At 30.3% G+C, this 16747-nt stretch overlaps 1 protein-coding gene across 2 annotated transcripts in view; it reads right to left on the bottom strand.

Annotated features, from left to right (window-relative positions):
* Nucleotides 1-11128, bottom strand: part of LOC107452098 (E3 ubiquitin-protein ligase MARCHF8) — a 64218-nt gene extending 53090 nt beyond the window's left edge. Inside the window, exon 1 of one of the 2 annotated variants that reach the window (XM_071178896.2) lies at nucleotides 10673-11128. Coding sequence is in view for 1 of the 2 variants with exons in the window: in XM_016068405.4 (XP_015923891.2) it covers nucleotides 3585-3665 (81 nt within the window). In the remaining variant the exon portion in view is untranslated. Of the gene's footprint in view, nucleotides 1-3584; nucleotides 4100-10672 lie in introns of those variants that run through there. The other variant, XM_016068405.4, reaches the window with a different exon arrangement.
* Nucleotides 11129-16747: the final 5619 nt, after the last annotated feature.

Genomic DNA, 16747 nt, shown 5'->3' with positions numbered 1-16747 from the left:
ATAATGATTAGTTCAGAATAGTCATGCATCTGGAACTATATAAGAGAATTAAAAGGTATTTGTCTATAGTTGCGAAACTCTTGTTCAAATACAAGTTTATGCAAATTGTTATTTAATAACGATCTGAATTATAATGGCCATGTTTTTACGTTCTTTTAAACTAAGTAATTTCACTTTATATGACAAAATGCAAAATTTGAACTAAATCAGTCAAATAGTTTTTTGGATAATAAAATTCAAAACAAAATCATATTTATAGTTCAAAAACTACCAGTTGACTACACACTGTAACAGCTGAAAAGCAATGAGTCAAAGTTTCACTGAAATTGATTTGAGTACGAAAATGATTTCAAAGAGTTGTAAAATTAATTTTACGGCTACTAATATTGATAATTTTGATTCATATTCAGTTTAAATGAAAACTTGAGTTTCCAAACTCTGAATTCCTACAACGTAAATTAACTGAACTGTTATAAATTTACAGAATCCAGGGAAAATTTTGAAAAAAACTGCTGTTGTCTTTTAAAGTCTTTCGAAAAAGACTAATTTAGTAAAGTGAACAGAGTGATGTATGGAAATGGATGATATAGTACGAATTAATTCATTTGTTAATTCTTTTAAAAAAGAACAATACTCATTTAAGTTTGAAAAACTTAAATGAGTCATTAATCAATTGTTGTGTCCAATTAACTAGCTATGTTTGTTTCTTAAACACTTATTACGAGCTGTGTTCATTGTCGTAAATACGCTTTTTGAATAGAGTTCATTTTTTTAAACATGCATTTAGTTTCTTTAAACATGCCATGTTCAGATTTAAAACCTTACCGGAGATAAGTTTTATAAATAAGATACAAGAAAGTATGATTAATACAATTAATTTAATTAAAACTGATAAGGAAAATATTCATTTTTTTAATAATTCATTATGCTAAATTCCATACTTTTAAGATTGACTTAGACTAAATTCTTCGGGCAAGAATGAAGAGGTGAAAAAATTTTATTTTTAAATTTGAGTTTATATAACAGTAATATATCATAATTTTATATAACAGTAATAATCATTTAAAATTTATTATTGCTTGAGACTTCATTGTTTTTAAAATACGTGCTTTTCACATTTCAATTTCTTTGTTAAACCTTAAGAAATGTAATTTTTTGCCATTCGAAACATATTTATTTTAGCTTTTTTGTCATAAACAAATAAGGATTTTGCTTTAAGTCTTTTTTTCATTCAACAGTGAAAATTTAATTTCGGAAAAATAAGTTTCTTACAAAATTAAAAAAATCTTGTTTCATTTTTTATACCACTTATTTCCTGACACGGTAAAAATAAAAACAAATAATTGACGCATTAACTCCATTGATGGTAAGTTTAAAAATAAAGGTACGTCTTAAAGTTTATTTGGAAGATTTTGTAAAACGTTTCTATGAACTTAAATTTTTAACGAGTTTATCTTTTAATGATTTCCTGATATTTCTTGGCATATCATCATCAATCATCACAATGAGAGAGAAAATGTAGAAATAGAAAACGAGATTGATATTAAGAGAAATATATATCGTTTGATCTAGTATGGGAATGTTATATTTTAATTTTTTTTTTTACCTTTAATTTATTTATATTTCTAATTTTCCAATAAAATTTTTGGATTCTTGCTTTGTGTACTACCTGAAAGATCATGGCGTATCGTTAGCAACACGTGCACCGTAATTTTTTATCATTTGGAAAAGCAGTGCAGAATTTCAAAATTTAAAGTCATTGCTTTTTAAAATGGATTACTTGAATGATGGCCAGACTTTACTAGCATTTATTAAGCCATTAAACTTTAGCAGAAACTTTATTAAACAGCTGAAATATTTCATATGTGAACACGCTTTATCATTCACGCTTTTTTTCCAAATATCATTAGCGTTCTCGGAATTACCGCTGCATTTTCCCACGAAAAGTATTTCTCAACGATCCCCTGCTCCGTTGCAAATGGATTTATAAAGGAGTAGTTGCTGTGATTTATCGATCGCTAACCCATGTGCTAGAGATTTGGAAAATCTGTGTTTTATTTGAATAATGTTTCTATAATAATATTTCTATATAATGTTTCTAATGATCTTTTTTTTAAAAATAAATCTTATATTTCTGAGAGAAAATACGTAACAAAGCAATATAAATACAATATGTGATTTTTATGTAAGTTAATCAGGGAAAATTATAATTAAAAACGTTGACATTTAACTTCATTTTTATTGATTTCCTTTCACTTTTTTTTTCACTGTATCTTTAATATAAAAAGTGTAAAACATTTTATAGTCAGATTGCTGATAGACCAAGTTCTAAGTTTCAAATTGGTGCTAAAAAAACAAATAGCACGAATTTTCCTTGAATAGAAATTCTAGCTTAAAATGCACTTGCAAAAAGTAGATAAGTGACACATTCACAATGCGTCTGTTTGGATATTAGACCAATCAGAAAAATATCCCAAAATAGGGAATTGACCTTTAGCAGATTTTGTCAGACTAAATAACACCGTATTTATTCGTTTCTCAGGATTTTTTTCTTGTGCTTTTAAATGCAAATTCTTGCGCTTCTAAATTTGCATTGTCGTTCAAATTTGGTATTTTAAGACAGATTCCAGTTTTGAGTATTTTTACATTAATCCAAGTAATGTTGATATTTTGGAAGTCATTGCAAAGATATAATTTATAAATTTGAGAAAATTTTAAACGTCTTTTTTAAATCAAATACTGTTTTTTACACCTAAATGCTCATAATTTACAGCACTTAGTAAACTGATTAAGTAAATTCTTTTTCTCTATTGTTCAAAATTATATTGTTTACAATGTTGCACGTAATATGGTTTTATATTCCAAAATTTAAATTAATATAAGCATTTTAAAACAGTTTTTAAGACAGAAATTCATTTTTTGTTTTAAAATCTATATAATTTTTTTATTTTTTTCAAAGTTGTTACATATTATTATTACATTTTTATGTTTCAGAAAAGTTTGATACAACCAACCAGCTAATCGTATTTTTACCAGAGATAAAATACTTTTAAAAACTGTTTGAGTGGTTTAGACTATGTTAATTATTTATATTTACTGAGGATAAGTTTATTTATTAAAGAACTTGTTTGATTCGATTAAAATATTTTATTTCGAAATACTTTTAAATTTCTTGTTTTTTGAAATCTACTTTTTTTTCAAAATATTCAATCAGGTCAGATCTTCTAGTTTAAAGTAAATAATTTCTAACTCATGAATTTTTTCAGGTTTAAAGCTAGGATTTGGAAAAAAATGAAGGAAAAATATCATAGAATTATAAATAGTTAGGTAAATTCCCCTAGTAAAATATTGTTTCATATACACGTGAAGGAAACTACACCAGACAAAATTTTTTATAACTATAACATAAGTTTCTTTACTTATCTTCTGATTAAACAAAATAATTTGAAAATGAAGTTTTTGGAATACATTTAATGAACCAATATAATTTTTGTAACCATGAAAAGGAAACTTTGTGAAATGTTTTAATTTATAATTAAATTTAAATCAAAGATAATCAAGTTATTATTAGGAATTTAACTTACTTTAGAATCATACTTGACTTTTTCTTTCTCATTTGTGTTTTTTCGATCAGCGGGGGTCACCCGGATTTGCTGCAGAGGCATTTTCTTATCCCCACATAAACCTTCATGTTGAATTTAAGCATCGTACTCCCATAGTTCCAACAGACGATCTTTGAAAGAAAACAAACTTCACTTTATCGCAGCTAGATGCTAAGCCTCTCAGGAAAAATTCAAATTCCATTTCAGACGATAAATTAATGGAAAGAATAACACCCAAGCGATTACATCGGTATCATTTGATCCTAAATGCAAGGTGAAACATAAACAAGATGTATCCCCAGAGTATGTAAATAAAAAGAGAAGAGAGGGAGTGAAAGAGAGAGAACCCAGGGAAGGTGAAGTGAGCACGAGAACTATTTCCAGTTTCGCATCGTCTGGGCCTTTTTGCCTTTCTTCACTTCGTCATCAGCGCACACAACGGGGCTGCATTGCTTCGTGTCGCCTCGACAAATCGGCTTTGTCGATGAGAAGAGGTCGTGAGATTGGGGCGCATGCGTGGTACCAGCTGACGTCGTCAATGAGGGATTAGGGCTCAAATATATATTGCTGCATATGCATTTAATTGCATGTTCTTTAGTGATATGGCTATAAAAATTTTTTGATTTTTTAGAAATAAAAGAACGATGCAATGCAAATAATTTTGAGACTCAGCAAGCAGAAATAATTGTATAAGAAATAGTGAGAAATATATAATACATTTAATTTTAAAAAAATTTAAAATGAAAAGGAATAACATTTTTTAGCGGATGTATTTGAACGATAACATGCTGCTTAAAAAATATCAAACTATTCCTTATAAATATTTAATTATTATAATAATTTTAAGACTTATCTAAAATTTTATTAAGATCGATAGAAATTTTTATTTATTAAGTAATAAATAGTCCTTCCAATTATTTTTCGGTTACTTTATCGCATTATTGCTAGATATAACAATGTTGAATTAGGTTCTAAATTGCGACGTAGAAAGTTGCAGGTTCGTTCCATGAAAAGCGGATGTGCTCATTAAAATATCAGCTAAGCTGACAAAATGTAACAATAACAAATTTTTTTTAACGTACTATACCCTTATTATTAATTTATTTATGCATGAATCTATAGGTTTCCCTAAAAACTCATATGTTCTTGTAATTTGAAGGTCAAAAATCATAATTTACAGAAGAACCCACTATCTTCACGTTTTAGAGTAATCGGCTGGGGACAATTGTCTCTCAGTAATACAGAACTCTTTAATTCATTAGTGCTCGACTTCGCGCGCAGGTCGTCGGGCTACCGAAGCGGGGGTGCCATCCCCTCCGCAGAGGATCAAAATTGTGATGGCATGTCTTCAGATCATCCTCTGGCATGTTTCGCAGACCGTCGCCAATAGCCCATTGTGCAGCTCTAGTGCGACGTAAATTAACAACAACAACTTTAATTCATTGTTTCAGCTCCGACCCATTTGTAATTGCCGTACACGATCAAACGAAGGTATTTATTTATGGCAAGATTTAGAATGTCCCACCATGAGTTGCCAACTGACTAAAGCATCAACACTTGCTACATAAGATCATGAGTTCGTGTGCTGTAGAAAAAGTACAGCTCAAATACAACATTTTCATGTATTTATTATTTTAATTATGAACCACTTATAACGATCAAAAGCAGGCATTTATTAATGGCAAGATTTATAGTTTTCCAACATTAGTTTCCAACTGACTAAAAGATCCAATACTTGATACCCAAGATCATGAGTTCGCTTGCGAGAGAAAAAGTTTAATCCAAATATAAAACTTTCAGTTATGAAAAACTCATAATTGCAGTACATGATCAAAAGAAGGTGTTTATCAATGGCAAGATTTAGAGTGACCCAACATTAGTTTCCAACAGACCAATTAATTATACAGGAGAACATGAGTTTGAGTGCTACAGAAAACGTTTAGCCTATTTACAACAGTTTCATACACTTATTGTTGTAATTTATTTAAATATGAATCTGCAGGTTTGCCTTAAATCGTATATGTTCCTTTAATTTAAGAATCAAAAATCTTAATTTACAAAGGAACCCACTATCTTCTGGTAGATACTTTATTCACGTCGAACTAGAGCTACACACTTGGCTATTAGTGACGGTCTGGGAAACAACCCTGAGGATGATCCAAAGACAAGCCATCTCAATTTTGATCCTCTGAAGAAGGAATAGTTCACTTTTTTTGGTAGTCTGATGACTTGTACGCGATGTCGAGCACTTAACGGTAGAACAATTTAACGAGGACCAATACCGCACACCTTGGTCCCAACGCAGGCTGATTAAAGTGGTCACCCACCCGCTTTCTGACAGCAGCAAGTGATGCTTGACTTCGGTGTTCTGCGTAATCGACTGGAGATTAATGTCTCACAGTCATACAGAACTCTTTCATTCATTGTTTCAGTTATGGCCCACTAATAACAGACATACATGATCAAAAGAAGGCATTTATTATTGACAAGATTTAATATGCTACGACAATAGTTATCATTTTATTAAAGTAGTCGATGCATGATACCCAAATCATAAGATTGTGTATTTTAGAAGAAGTGTGTCACGAAAAAAGAATGACATACAGCTACTAAATGCTGAATTGTTAAGTTAAGATATTAACTAACTTGCGCCTACGGTATCTTAAACATAATCGAGCTTACGATCCTCTGTTTTCACTCTAATTTAAAACTTCATAAGTTTTTACATCTACGATAATTTAATTGTTCTGGTTCATTAAAATATATCTTAAAGAAGTTAGGCCACTCCAGAACTTTGACAAAAAAAAATCCTTTTTTCTCTTGTTTCCTTCATTTTTCTCATATACAGTGCTTTATTCTAAAATTATATGCCTGAAGGTTTAACAGCTGTAAGAGTATCCAAGTTTTTATTTTTGTAGCAGTCACTCTTAGTCTACAGCGTGCGTCTAGAAAATTTCAGAAGTGTTTTAATCGAAAATTCATTATTTTAAGTCACCCAAGCTTCAAAATTGACACAATCTTCGATTGATATCAAAATTTAACAGTGTAGTTAAAATTACATTCTTTATAAAAGTATGGAGGAGTAATTCCCTTATGTTGTATGGTTTTTTTCATGCCATATACCATTTACTGGAGATTTTTCGGGGAAATTTCTAAATTTTTCAATTAAAAAACTCGTTATTCTGGTAGATATTGATATCTAATCAACGATCCTACTCACTTCTGTAGTTATTCGCATATTTTAATCAAACAAAACATTATTAAATCCTAACTAAAAAATTGTAGGTGTTAGTGGTTCCACCACATACCCCTAAAATAGAAAGGCTTTATCTAAAAAAAACTGTGCAGTAACTATTTTTGCTTTGCAACGTCTTGAAAGAATTAACTTATACAGTTATTTAATTGTATAATAAGGAAAATTTTACCGAATTTTGATTTAATCCATTTTCATGCTGAGTAAATAAATTCCATTATGTGCTTACATTTTCCCAACGAGAGTTGCATAACCTTTCTAAAACTTTTCTTGGCAAAAGGTGTATCTAAATTAGATTTAGAGTGATAAAAGAATTTGATGTGATTGATAATTTTATTGATTACATTGATATTTTTATTGATTACATTGATATTTTTATTGATTACATTGATATTTTTATTGATTACATTTATAATTTGATTGATGGACTGATAAATGAGATGAGGTTGATTAAAGAGAGTGTAACTAAAGACCCAAGAATGTCTTTAAAATTTTACCTTACAATGAAGGAAAAAAAAGTAAGAATTCTAAACTACTAACGGTAATGGTTTTACTATTGAATTTCATTATGGATGTATTTTATAACATTAAAAAGCTGTTTCAATTGAAAATTGTTACCCATGATGAGGTTAAAATTTTTCATGATTCAAAAGTTATTTATTACAACTAACCAGCATTTACAACTTTATTTTTCAAAAGCATTTAAGTTAATTTAGGGGGTCCCTCACCCTTCTCATTCTTCTCAATAACTCTCACGATTACTACGCAATTCCTTTTTTCTTGTAACGATAAACAGAATGCTAAAATAGAATTAAAAATCCCTAAATTAAAAAGTACCAACTTTTTTTTATTGTATTAACGCAGTTTTGATTTCCCTAATTTAAATCTTGATTCTACAGAAATTAAATTTAAATCTAACCATTTCGCTCGGTTACCATAGCAACTTCATATACAATTTTGGTTTTGCAACACCTATTTAATTTTTATTACTATAAAAATTCGTTCCATGTTTTTTGGAAAAGAGATTATTTAGTAATAGAGCAACAAGTCATTTCCTAATAAAGTTTTAAATTTTTTATTTATTATTTTAAATGCATATGTTCACCGATTGCAGTTTCCCACAAAGCTTAAAATAAAAGCAAATTTAAATAATTTATCACTTAATAATTTTCAAATGGTTAATTATTCATATTACTATTTCAAATATTTATTATTAAATGTTACACAATAAGGTAACATCCATTTGATTACTTTAATGGAATATCTTTTTTTATCCTTTAATTTGCAATAATACTTAAAGTAAAAAAAAGACGTAATAATGGCAGAAAATAATACTAACAAGGAAAACTAGGGAAGTGTGACTCGCCAATCTTAAAATAAACTAGTGGGATGTATACCTTATGAGGAATAATTTTCGGTGGCAACACTCGTTTCGGCCCATAGAAGATCCTGTGAGAGATAAAAAATAATTCAATATATAGAAAAATCGGTATTTTATTACTTCAATGCAGACTATTAGTTATTGTAATTATCTCATACTCCAATTAATTTTCTGGTACTTACTTTCACGTACTATATAATGCATATTTATTCTCAAAATTGATTTTGAAAATTTTATATATCTGTAGTTTTTCAGAAAAACCTGTTAGGTTAATTAAAAAAAAAAATTGACATCAAATTTTTTTACTTTTTTTTTCCAAAAATTTTCCAAATTAATTGGAGTATGTAATTGCAAATCAATCAATTAATTAATAATTGATTAATTAATATTTAATTAATAATTAATTGATTTGTTAATTGATTTATTAATTAGAAAATTAATTAATTAACCATACAATCTAATTGGAGTATGAAACAATTGCAATAACTAATAGTCTGCATTGAAGTTATAAAATGTCGATTTTTCTATAGATTGAATTATTTTTTATCTCTCACAGGACCTTCTATGGGCCGAAACGAATGTTGCCCCCGAAAATTATTCCTCATAAGGCATACATCCCACTAGTTTATTTCAAAATTGGCGAGTCAGACTTCCCTAGTTTTCCTTGTAAGAAAGGATGAGAATTAAATATTACTGATAAATACTGTTAAATAAGGGGAAAATATAAATATTTAAATAATTTTGTGCTGAATGACACTAAAAAAATCTGGCTCTCTATTAAGGGTCATTAATATGATGTTTTGACCAATAAAAATACAACAGCGACAATTTTGAAAGCTATTTATTAGACCATTATCTTTTTATGTTAAGGAGGAAAAAAATCAGTGAACTTTACTTCAGGATACTCATTTATTTATTAAGCTTTCACTGCACCTGAAGTGCTGCTTTTAATTTTAATACCAAAAAATAGCAAGTTCCATTATTTACATTTTAGTATCCACCTATGGTAAATGATAATCATATAAAATTTTATGATTTTTTGAGACAGAGAGGGAAAAAACAATTAATTTAATATTAATTGATTATCATCATATATATGTGTTAGGCTTCATAAAAAACTTAGAATCAGAAATCACATAAATAAAACTTGATTACCTAGTATAAGTATCTTTGTCTTATGATGCAGTCTTTAATCAACGACGCACTAAAAATGTTTGACTAGCTGCTTAATACTGAGGTTCTTTTGTTTGCATTAAATATCAGATAATTACATTTCTTTTACATTCCTTTTTCCTCATGCGTCACAAAATTTAAATTATAAAATTTAAAAATAATTTTTGAGTTTCAAGCAAAATAGGCTAAAGGCTGGCAAAAAAAATTATAATTTTTACTAACGATGATTATATCAAAAGTAGATTATTTTTAGCCAAACAGGAAGAAGTTCTACTGTTGTACGATAAAAATGAATAAAACTACGCAATATCTGATTTTTAATGTATTCTATTTATAATTTCCTTAATTTAAAACTTAGTGTGAATATTTTTGAAAATATTTGCTATTAAATAAAATAAACTCGTTTAAGAAGCAGATTTTTTATGAATTATTTATAAAATATGCTGCTACTTTTTTTTTCAAGGGAAAAAGTATCACTATAAAAATGAAATGGCTCGTTAAGTTTTTTCTTTTATTTGGAAGAAAAAGTATTTCAAAAATTTTATTAAATATTGGATTTATTTATGTGACCGGAAAACCTGTGTTTGAGCAGCTTTTCAGTTTTGACCCAAAATATCTCAAACGCTATTAAACAAATATCATTTTTCAGAAAAAGTAATATATCCATTCTTGCAATATTTTATTTAGTTGACTTGGTGCATAAAACTTCTTTTTACAGTTCACTGAAAAAGTATTATGAAAACTAGTTACGTCAATAAATTATTACTATACATCAATGCTCATATAAATATGAAAACGAATTCTATTCAGAAAAATAAACTTAATTTTATGATCCAAGAGTAAAATTAGTTTCGATAATATTGAAAAAAAATTAATTTCATGAAAAAGAATTCTTGAGGATAACTGAAATGATACGTCACGTTGTTCCATAAGACAATAAATATCTTACCGTTATTGGAAAAAGTTTTCTTGATAGTTCGTTTTAAATTTTCTTCTAGGTTTAGAAATTAAATTGAAAGATAATGTGTTTTGAGTTTTGCATCCGGCTTCGATCTCGGGCATTACAAATATTTTTTCGTCTTCAGTTATGTAAATACAAATATTCGACATAATAAAAATTTTCTGGTGCCATTTGAATATATGAAATAGAAAAAGCAAACGATAAAATATTTTTATAAACTTGATAAATGTTATTAAAACAATTTATAAATCAAACGATATTTTCAGAAATGAATATTTTTATCTTATCAAAAGGTAACTTACCTATCTAAGTTGAAGAAAGAATATTTAATTTTGGCTATGGTGCAATAGTGTTTGAGATTTTTAGCAATCGCGATTGAAAACATTCATTATGGAAGAAAATTATACATAAAATTTTGAAATCGCTAGCTTTTATTACAATTTTCAAAATTCATTATACTTATACCGAATGAAAAGTTTCAATAGTAGCTTAATTTTGTTAAAGTGAGAAATATCAATAGTGAAATGAGGAAAGAAAACAGAGCACAGCATTTGAACAGAGCACAGAGAAATACATATTTTTCTCTTTAATGTTAGAGAAGGGGAAAAGGTGACACGTTTTTTTTTTCAAGGCGAGGCAAGATGACAACACTAATCCAAAATGTTTTAGCGTCACGCTGCACCAAAAAGCTTAATCAGTAGTTATATTGATGAACTTATCTACACTTTAGCTTCCACACAAATACTCTTCCAAATACTATTCAACCACATATTTGTGCTTTATTAGTATGCTTATTTTTAAGGTTCACCTAAGCACAAAATGCTGAAGTTAATTTCACTAGCAATTGATTAATGATGCAATTATTACGCCGTTCCAAAGCTGAACTAGATCCGTTAAACTGCTGCGGGACAGACTGTAACAATATCCCAAAATGGATTGTCATGAGAACATGAATGTTTCTGGAAGGTTGACAGTGCTTTCTATGTAAACAACCATTGATTAGGTTCTTGTTTCGTTTATTTAAAAATAAAAGGAAACTTGTGAAATCAAAAATTTTGATTTTTAAATATTGATTGATTGATTTGTTCATTTACGTCGCACTAGAGCTGCACAATGGGCTATAGGCGACGGTCTGGGAAACATCCCTGAGGATTATCCGAAGACATGCCATCACAATTATGATCCTCTGCAGAAGGGATGGCACCCCCGCTTCGGTGGCCCGACGACCTGCACCCGAAGTCGAGCACTTTACGGTAGAACAGTTTAATAGCGCACACCCTCGGTCCCTACGCAGACTAATCCAAGTGGTCACCCACTCGCACACTGACCGCAGCCAGTGATGCTCGACTTCGGTGATCTGCTGGGAACCGTGTCTTAACGATCAGTCCACTGCGAGACCCTTGGCCGTTCGAAGTAGGCTTGGTGTTATACGTATCTTGAAATATCTACTTCATACTAAGTAAAATGTAGGTTAAGGTTTGGAATCGGTGGTTGTTGGTTTGGTGATAATGTTCTTCCAGTTTTGCAGAAACTTTGTTTCTGGCTACTGTGGTATTACTGTGTGTCTTTGCTTTCACTGACGTTACCTTCAGGTTACCTCATCTTTTAGCTACCGTTATGTGATTGGTTCTTATTTTTTTCCCATATATATTGGTTTATTTTTAAATCGACAAATATAACAGGTAAGACACTAAACTAAATGCTTAACATTTGATATTGATGTTAATTTATCAGCAAGAAAATTATAATATCAGCGAACGGGAAATTAACAAGCAAGAATAACAAGAAATAAATAATATCAAAAAGAAATACTCTCTTAATGTTTCATTATTGATGTTAATTTATTAACAGACATTCAAAAAAAAGTTGTATAAAATAGATAGCAAAATTTTAATTTTGTATTCAAATATCACAACTTAACTCTTTTTTATCGAATTTAAAAAAAGAATTTTGCAGAGAAGAGAGATAAAAATAGCTATAGATAAAGGTAGATCAAGTGATGTTAAGAGAATAATGACAGTTAAAGTTAAAAAAAAGAAAAAAAAGAAAAAAGAAAAACAAGCACCATATACGAAAATAAACCAAGAATCAATCGCATAGCGATAAAAAAAAAGTTCTGATGAATGAAAGCAAAGAATATGTTGATAACCAAGAACGGGATTTTAGCAAAATTGTACAACTGGGAATTTTCGCCTAACCATGTACCGCTCCCCCGATACCACACCTTGTAAAGTGACTTACACTGACGTTTTTTAAAGTTAAGTGCCACTGCTCGGTATACCCTACACTGATTTTTTTGCATGGTTAAGTGTGCCACTATCTGGTTTTAGCACACTCATCAGTTTTGTGTGTCCTTAAATGCTCTTCTAAAACTCTTTCCGAAATGTTATTTGCGTCGCAAACATCACAATTATGAGAGTAAGTTTTTAATTTGGTGCTACAATGTCAATAATATCAGGACGTCTCTTACTAGCGTATCTTCGAAGACATTGATAGGCAGAAAATGACTTTTTACAGGCAGAAAAACTTTATGATAGAATTAAAAATCACTAACTATGAACACTAGTAACTTGAAACAATGAAAAAAATAACAAATTTGAAGTTAAAAAAATAATAAACAGCAATATACAAAACGAAAAGAGAATTAGCTTCATAGTAGAAAAAAAATAAAAATAACAAAAATAAATCCGATAACAACAATAAAAACAAGAAGATAACGTAAGATTTAAAAAAAAATAAGAAATTCTTTTGATTTTTAAAATGGCAGCAAACATCGCAAAAAAGTAATTGCAATTGTCAAAATGCCATTTAAAACGTGATGTCAAGTACTTTGCGCATGTGCTTGATTTTAGTATTTGAGCTGGTTTTAAGGTCTATTATGAGCTTATCGTTTTCTTTTATTATTTTTAATTGAGTTTATGAAGTACTTTGTAATCGTTTTATTTTGGTTCTGTAAAATACTTAAATGCTAATTCTATAAGAATTTTGTATGTAAATGAAGGTCTAAGTACAGTGCATTAAAAAAATGGACTACACCGAATAACTTTTGGTCTAATGATAGGATCTTCACGTTTTAGGACTCGATCCTAATGGTTCGAGTGGTTGATTTAAAATATGCTACTTTTTTAGTGCTAGCGTAATTTTAAGTTAGAAAATCAAACACAAAACTGCGTCGTCTTTTAATAAACATATATTTTTTTCGGCGGATTCGGATTTCTGACCCCCAAAATATAGGCTATAGCCGCAATGGGAAAATATGGTCCTAATAGTTTGATCAGGAGAGCTGTCGAAATTTTCAACCCTTTTATGTAAATTTCACTTTTTGCGTACTTCCCCTTATCTCGAGAACTTTTTAGCGAATTAAAAAAGCTTAGCAGTTTTTGTATCTGATTTCGTAACTTAAAATATCTTCTGCACTAAATAATTTGAATATTTTATGTCACCCAGTCGAACCATTAAAAATGAGCCCTAGAACGTGAAGATCTAATCATTTGATCAAAATATATTCAAGGTGGTCATTTTTTCTTAGGCGCACTGTATATTTTCTAAGGTAAACTATGATTTACTTAAAATATTTTAATATTTTTTAACTCACCATTTTTCTTGCTTTTAATTTCATTCCAATTTTGAATAAAATACATACTCGTATTTTTATTGATGACATGTAACGTAACTCCTTTTAATTTAAAAAATATTTTAAAAAAATAGTTTCTGTTAAGCGTTAATACTGTAAATTTTCCCTTTTTCTGTCCATAATAGAATTTATCATATGATAGAATGAAATGAAAAGGAGTAAATAAAAATGTGACAGAAACACTTTTTACGAATAGTAGATCTAAAATCTAAGATTTAGAATTAATCAAGAAATTTTATGTTTCTTCATAAGCACTCAATCTGAAAAAAAACCCGATACACTAACACAAATTGACGCAATGTTATTTTTTTTCAATAATTTTTTCTTGAAATGAAGCAAGAAAACACGCAAATATAAAACTAACTACACTGAGAGAAGTATTTTATTCCTTCATGCTATAAGCGCAATTAACACTCATGATATAATACTATAGAAATAAACTAAAACATGACAGAGACTCTAAATTAGAAATGTAGAGTGTCGTTATTTAAAGCTACAGTATCATTTACCATTTCATTTAAATGTTGATAGAAGGAGCAGAGTCCAGTAGAGTAAAATTACTTCACATTTGCTTTTTTTTTTTAGTCTCACGATCTATATTCCTTAGGTTAATGTTTTTTTCAAGTACGGATGATTATTTTTCAAATCTAGTCTATTAATATATCGTACATAAAGCTACCATAATTGCATATTTTGAAACCAAAATGTTTAGTACTTTGTGGTAAATATTTACGTTTGAGAAAGAATAAGCAATAATGAATGAGAAGCAATTACCGGAAATGGCGAGTGGAGCAAGCAGGGTGCGGAGCTTTCTAGTGATAATAAAAAACTATGTTAATGTTGAAACATTCATATTCATTAGTTTTAAATTTCTCATCGAGCCGGGATGGGTCAGGGAATAGAGCGTTCGCCTGCCTTCCAATGAGGTGAACCGGATTCGAATCCCATGGATGGCTGGGAGATACGAATTCTGCACTCGACCAGCACTGACCGCAGTGCTGACGTAAAATATCGTAAGTGGTAGAAAAATCATGGGATAGAGTCCTCCTGCCGCCAGATTAACCGTGGGAGGTTTTGGAGGTTTTCCTTGCCATGAAACACAAGATCTGGTTAGTTCTATCAAAAAGTCCTTTATGAAGAAATTTTTTTCCCCAATACTTCCCTTATCTTCTGGATTGGGTTCAAAATTACAAGGTTACGGAGTTGAACATTAGTAGTCGTTAACCCGAAATAGGGTCACTGTTCAACGATGGTTATAAAGAAAAAGGAATGTCCTTTGTAAAACTTTAATTTTTGATTATATAATTTTTTTAATGAATGAGAAAATTAAAAGATTTATGACTAGTAAATAGAATTTCTTCTACTCAATTAAATTATTCATTCATTTTCTAAAAACAATTTTCTAAAAAGCTATCGAATAAAATATGTATTTTCTAACACTTTTAAGACATGACTATAGAACATTTAACTAGATAGAGAATACATGAAGATGTATTTCCTACATTTACAAAAGATTTAAACTTTGACAGTTTGAAATTTACGATTTAGCTTTATTCTCGAACAATGCAGTTTTCTTGGAATGAAATAAAACTTTATCTGAGAAAACCTATAAACACAAAAGAAGTATAAACGTCTCTTTAGAAATTAAAGTTTGACTATTTGTGAGATTGAAAATCTTATTTTACGTTCTTTTATATTGAACTTAAATTGATATTCACGTTATAAAAATTTAATATCCAAAATATACACTGGTTATCATAAATTAAGGAAAAATCACAAAAATAGCGATAACTCTTTCAAAAGTAAGCCAAACCGTGCAAAATTTGCATATGTTGTCCACTAAGAGTAGCTGAGTAAAATTGCAATATGCAAATTAGTGGCGCTGCACTCGGCTTACGTCATCTGCCTGGAGCATAAAAGTCCAAGTTTGAGAGAAAGCACACAAATTTTACTGTGATTGCGACATTGAAAATCTGAGATAGCCAATTCGTAATAATGACCTCTAGGCATCATTTGCCTGAAGAACTACGATGGAGAGCCATCGGGAGACTAGAGGCAGGGCAGAGTCAATCAGAAGTGGCCAGATGGCTAAATGTGAGTCCATCTGTGGTTCATAGACTTTGGAGGCAATTTCAAACCACAGATTCGGCATCTAGGAGGTTCAGTCAAGGACGGCCAACTGTTACGACCAGTGCCGATGACCGATATTTGACATTAAGTGCACGCAGGAATAGAACCGCTACTCCGACACATCTTAGATCCTCTCTTGCTGCAGCCACCGGAAGGTTGGTGTCAACGTCAACTGTGCGCAGAAGGCTCCACGAAGGTGGTCTGTATGCGAGACGACCAGCCATTTGCGTGCCGCTCACATCACGCCATAGGAGAGACCGTTTGCAGTGGGCCCGACAACATGTCCACTGGACGTCAGATCAATGGAGGCCTGTTCTCTTTACGGATGAGTCCAGGTTTAGTCTAGAAAGTGACAGTAGACGTTATTTGATATGGAGAGAACCTGGGACCCGTTATCATCCATCAAACATCCGTGAAAGAGATGCATACGGAAGAGGCAGTGTCTGTGTTTGGGGAGGCATATCCTTAGGAGGGCGCACATACCTCCATGTCTTTCCAAGGGGAACCGTGAATGCTCAGGTTTATCGAGACAACATCCTTGATGCTTATGTGCGCCCATATGCCGGGGCAATTGGTGATTGCTTCCTGTTACAGGACGATAATGCAAGACCAC

This window comes from Parasteatoda tepidariorum, chromosome 6 (genome assembly GCF_982258835.1).
Source record: "Parasteatoda tepidariorum strain Cologne lab strain chromosome 6, Ptep-v5.0, whole genome shotgun sequence".
In the NCBI taxonomy this organism is placed as follows: domain Eukaryota; kingdom Metazoa; phylum Arthropoda; class Arachnida; order Araneae; family Theridiidae; genus Parasteatoda; species Parasteatoda tepidariorum.
The sequence above is the reverse complement of the archived record's forward strand: the minus strand, read 5'-3'. Positions and strand labels throughout refer to the sequence as shown.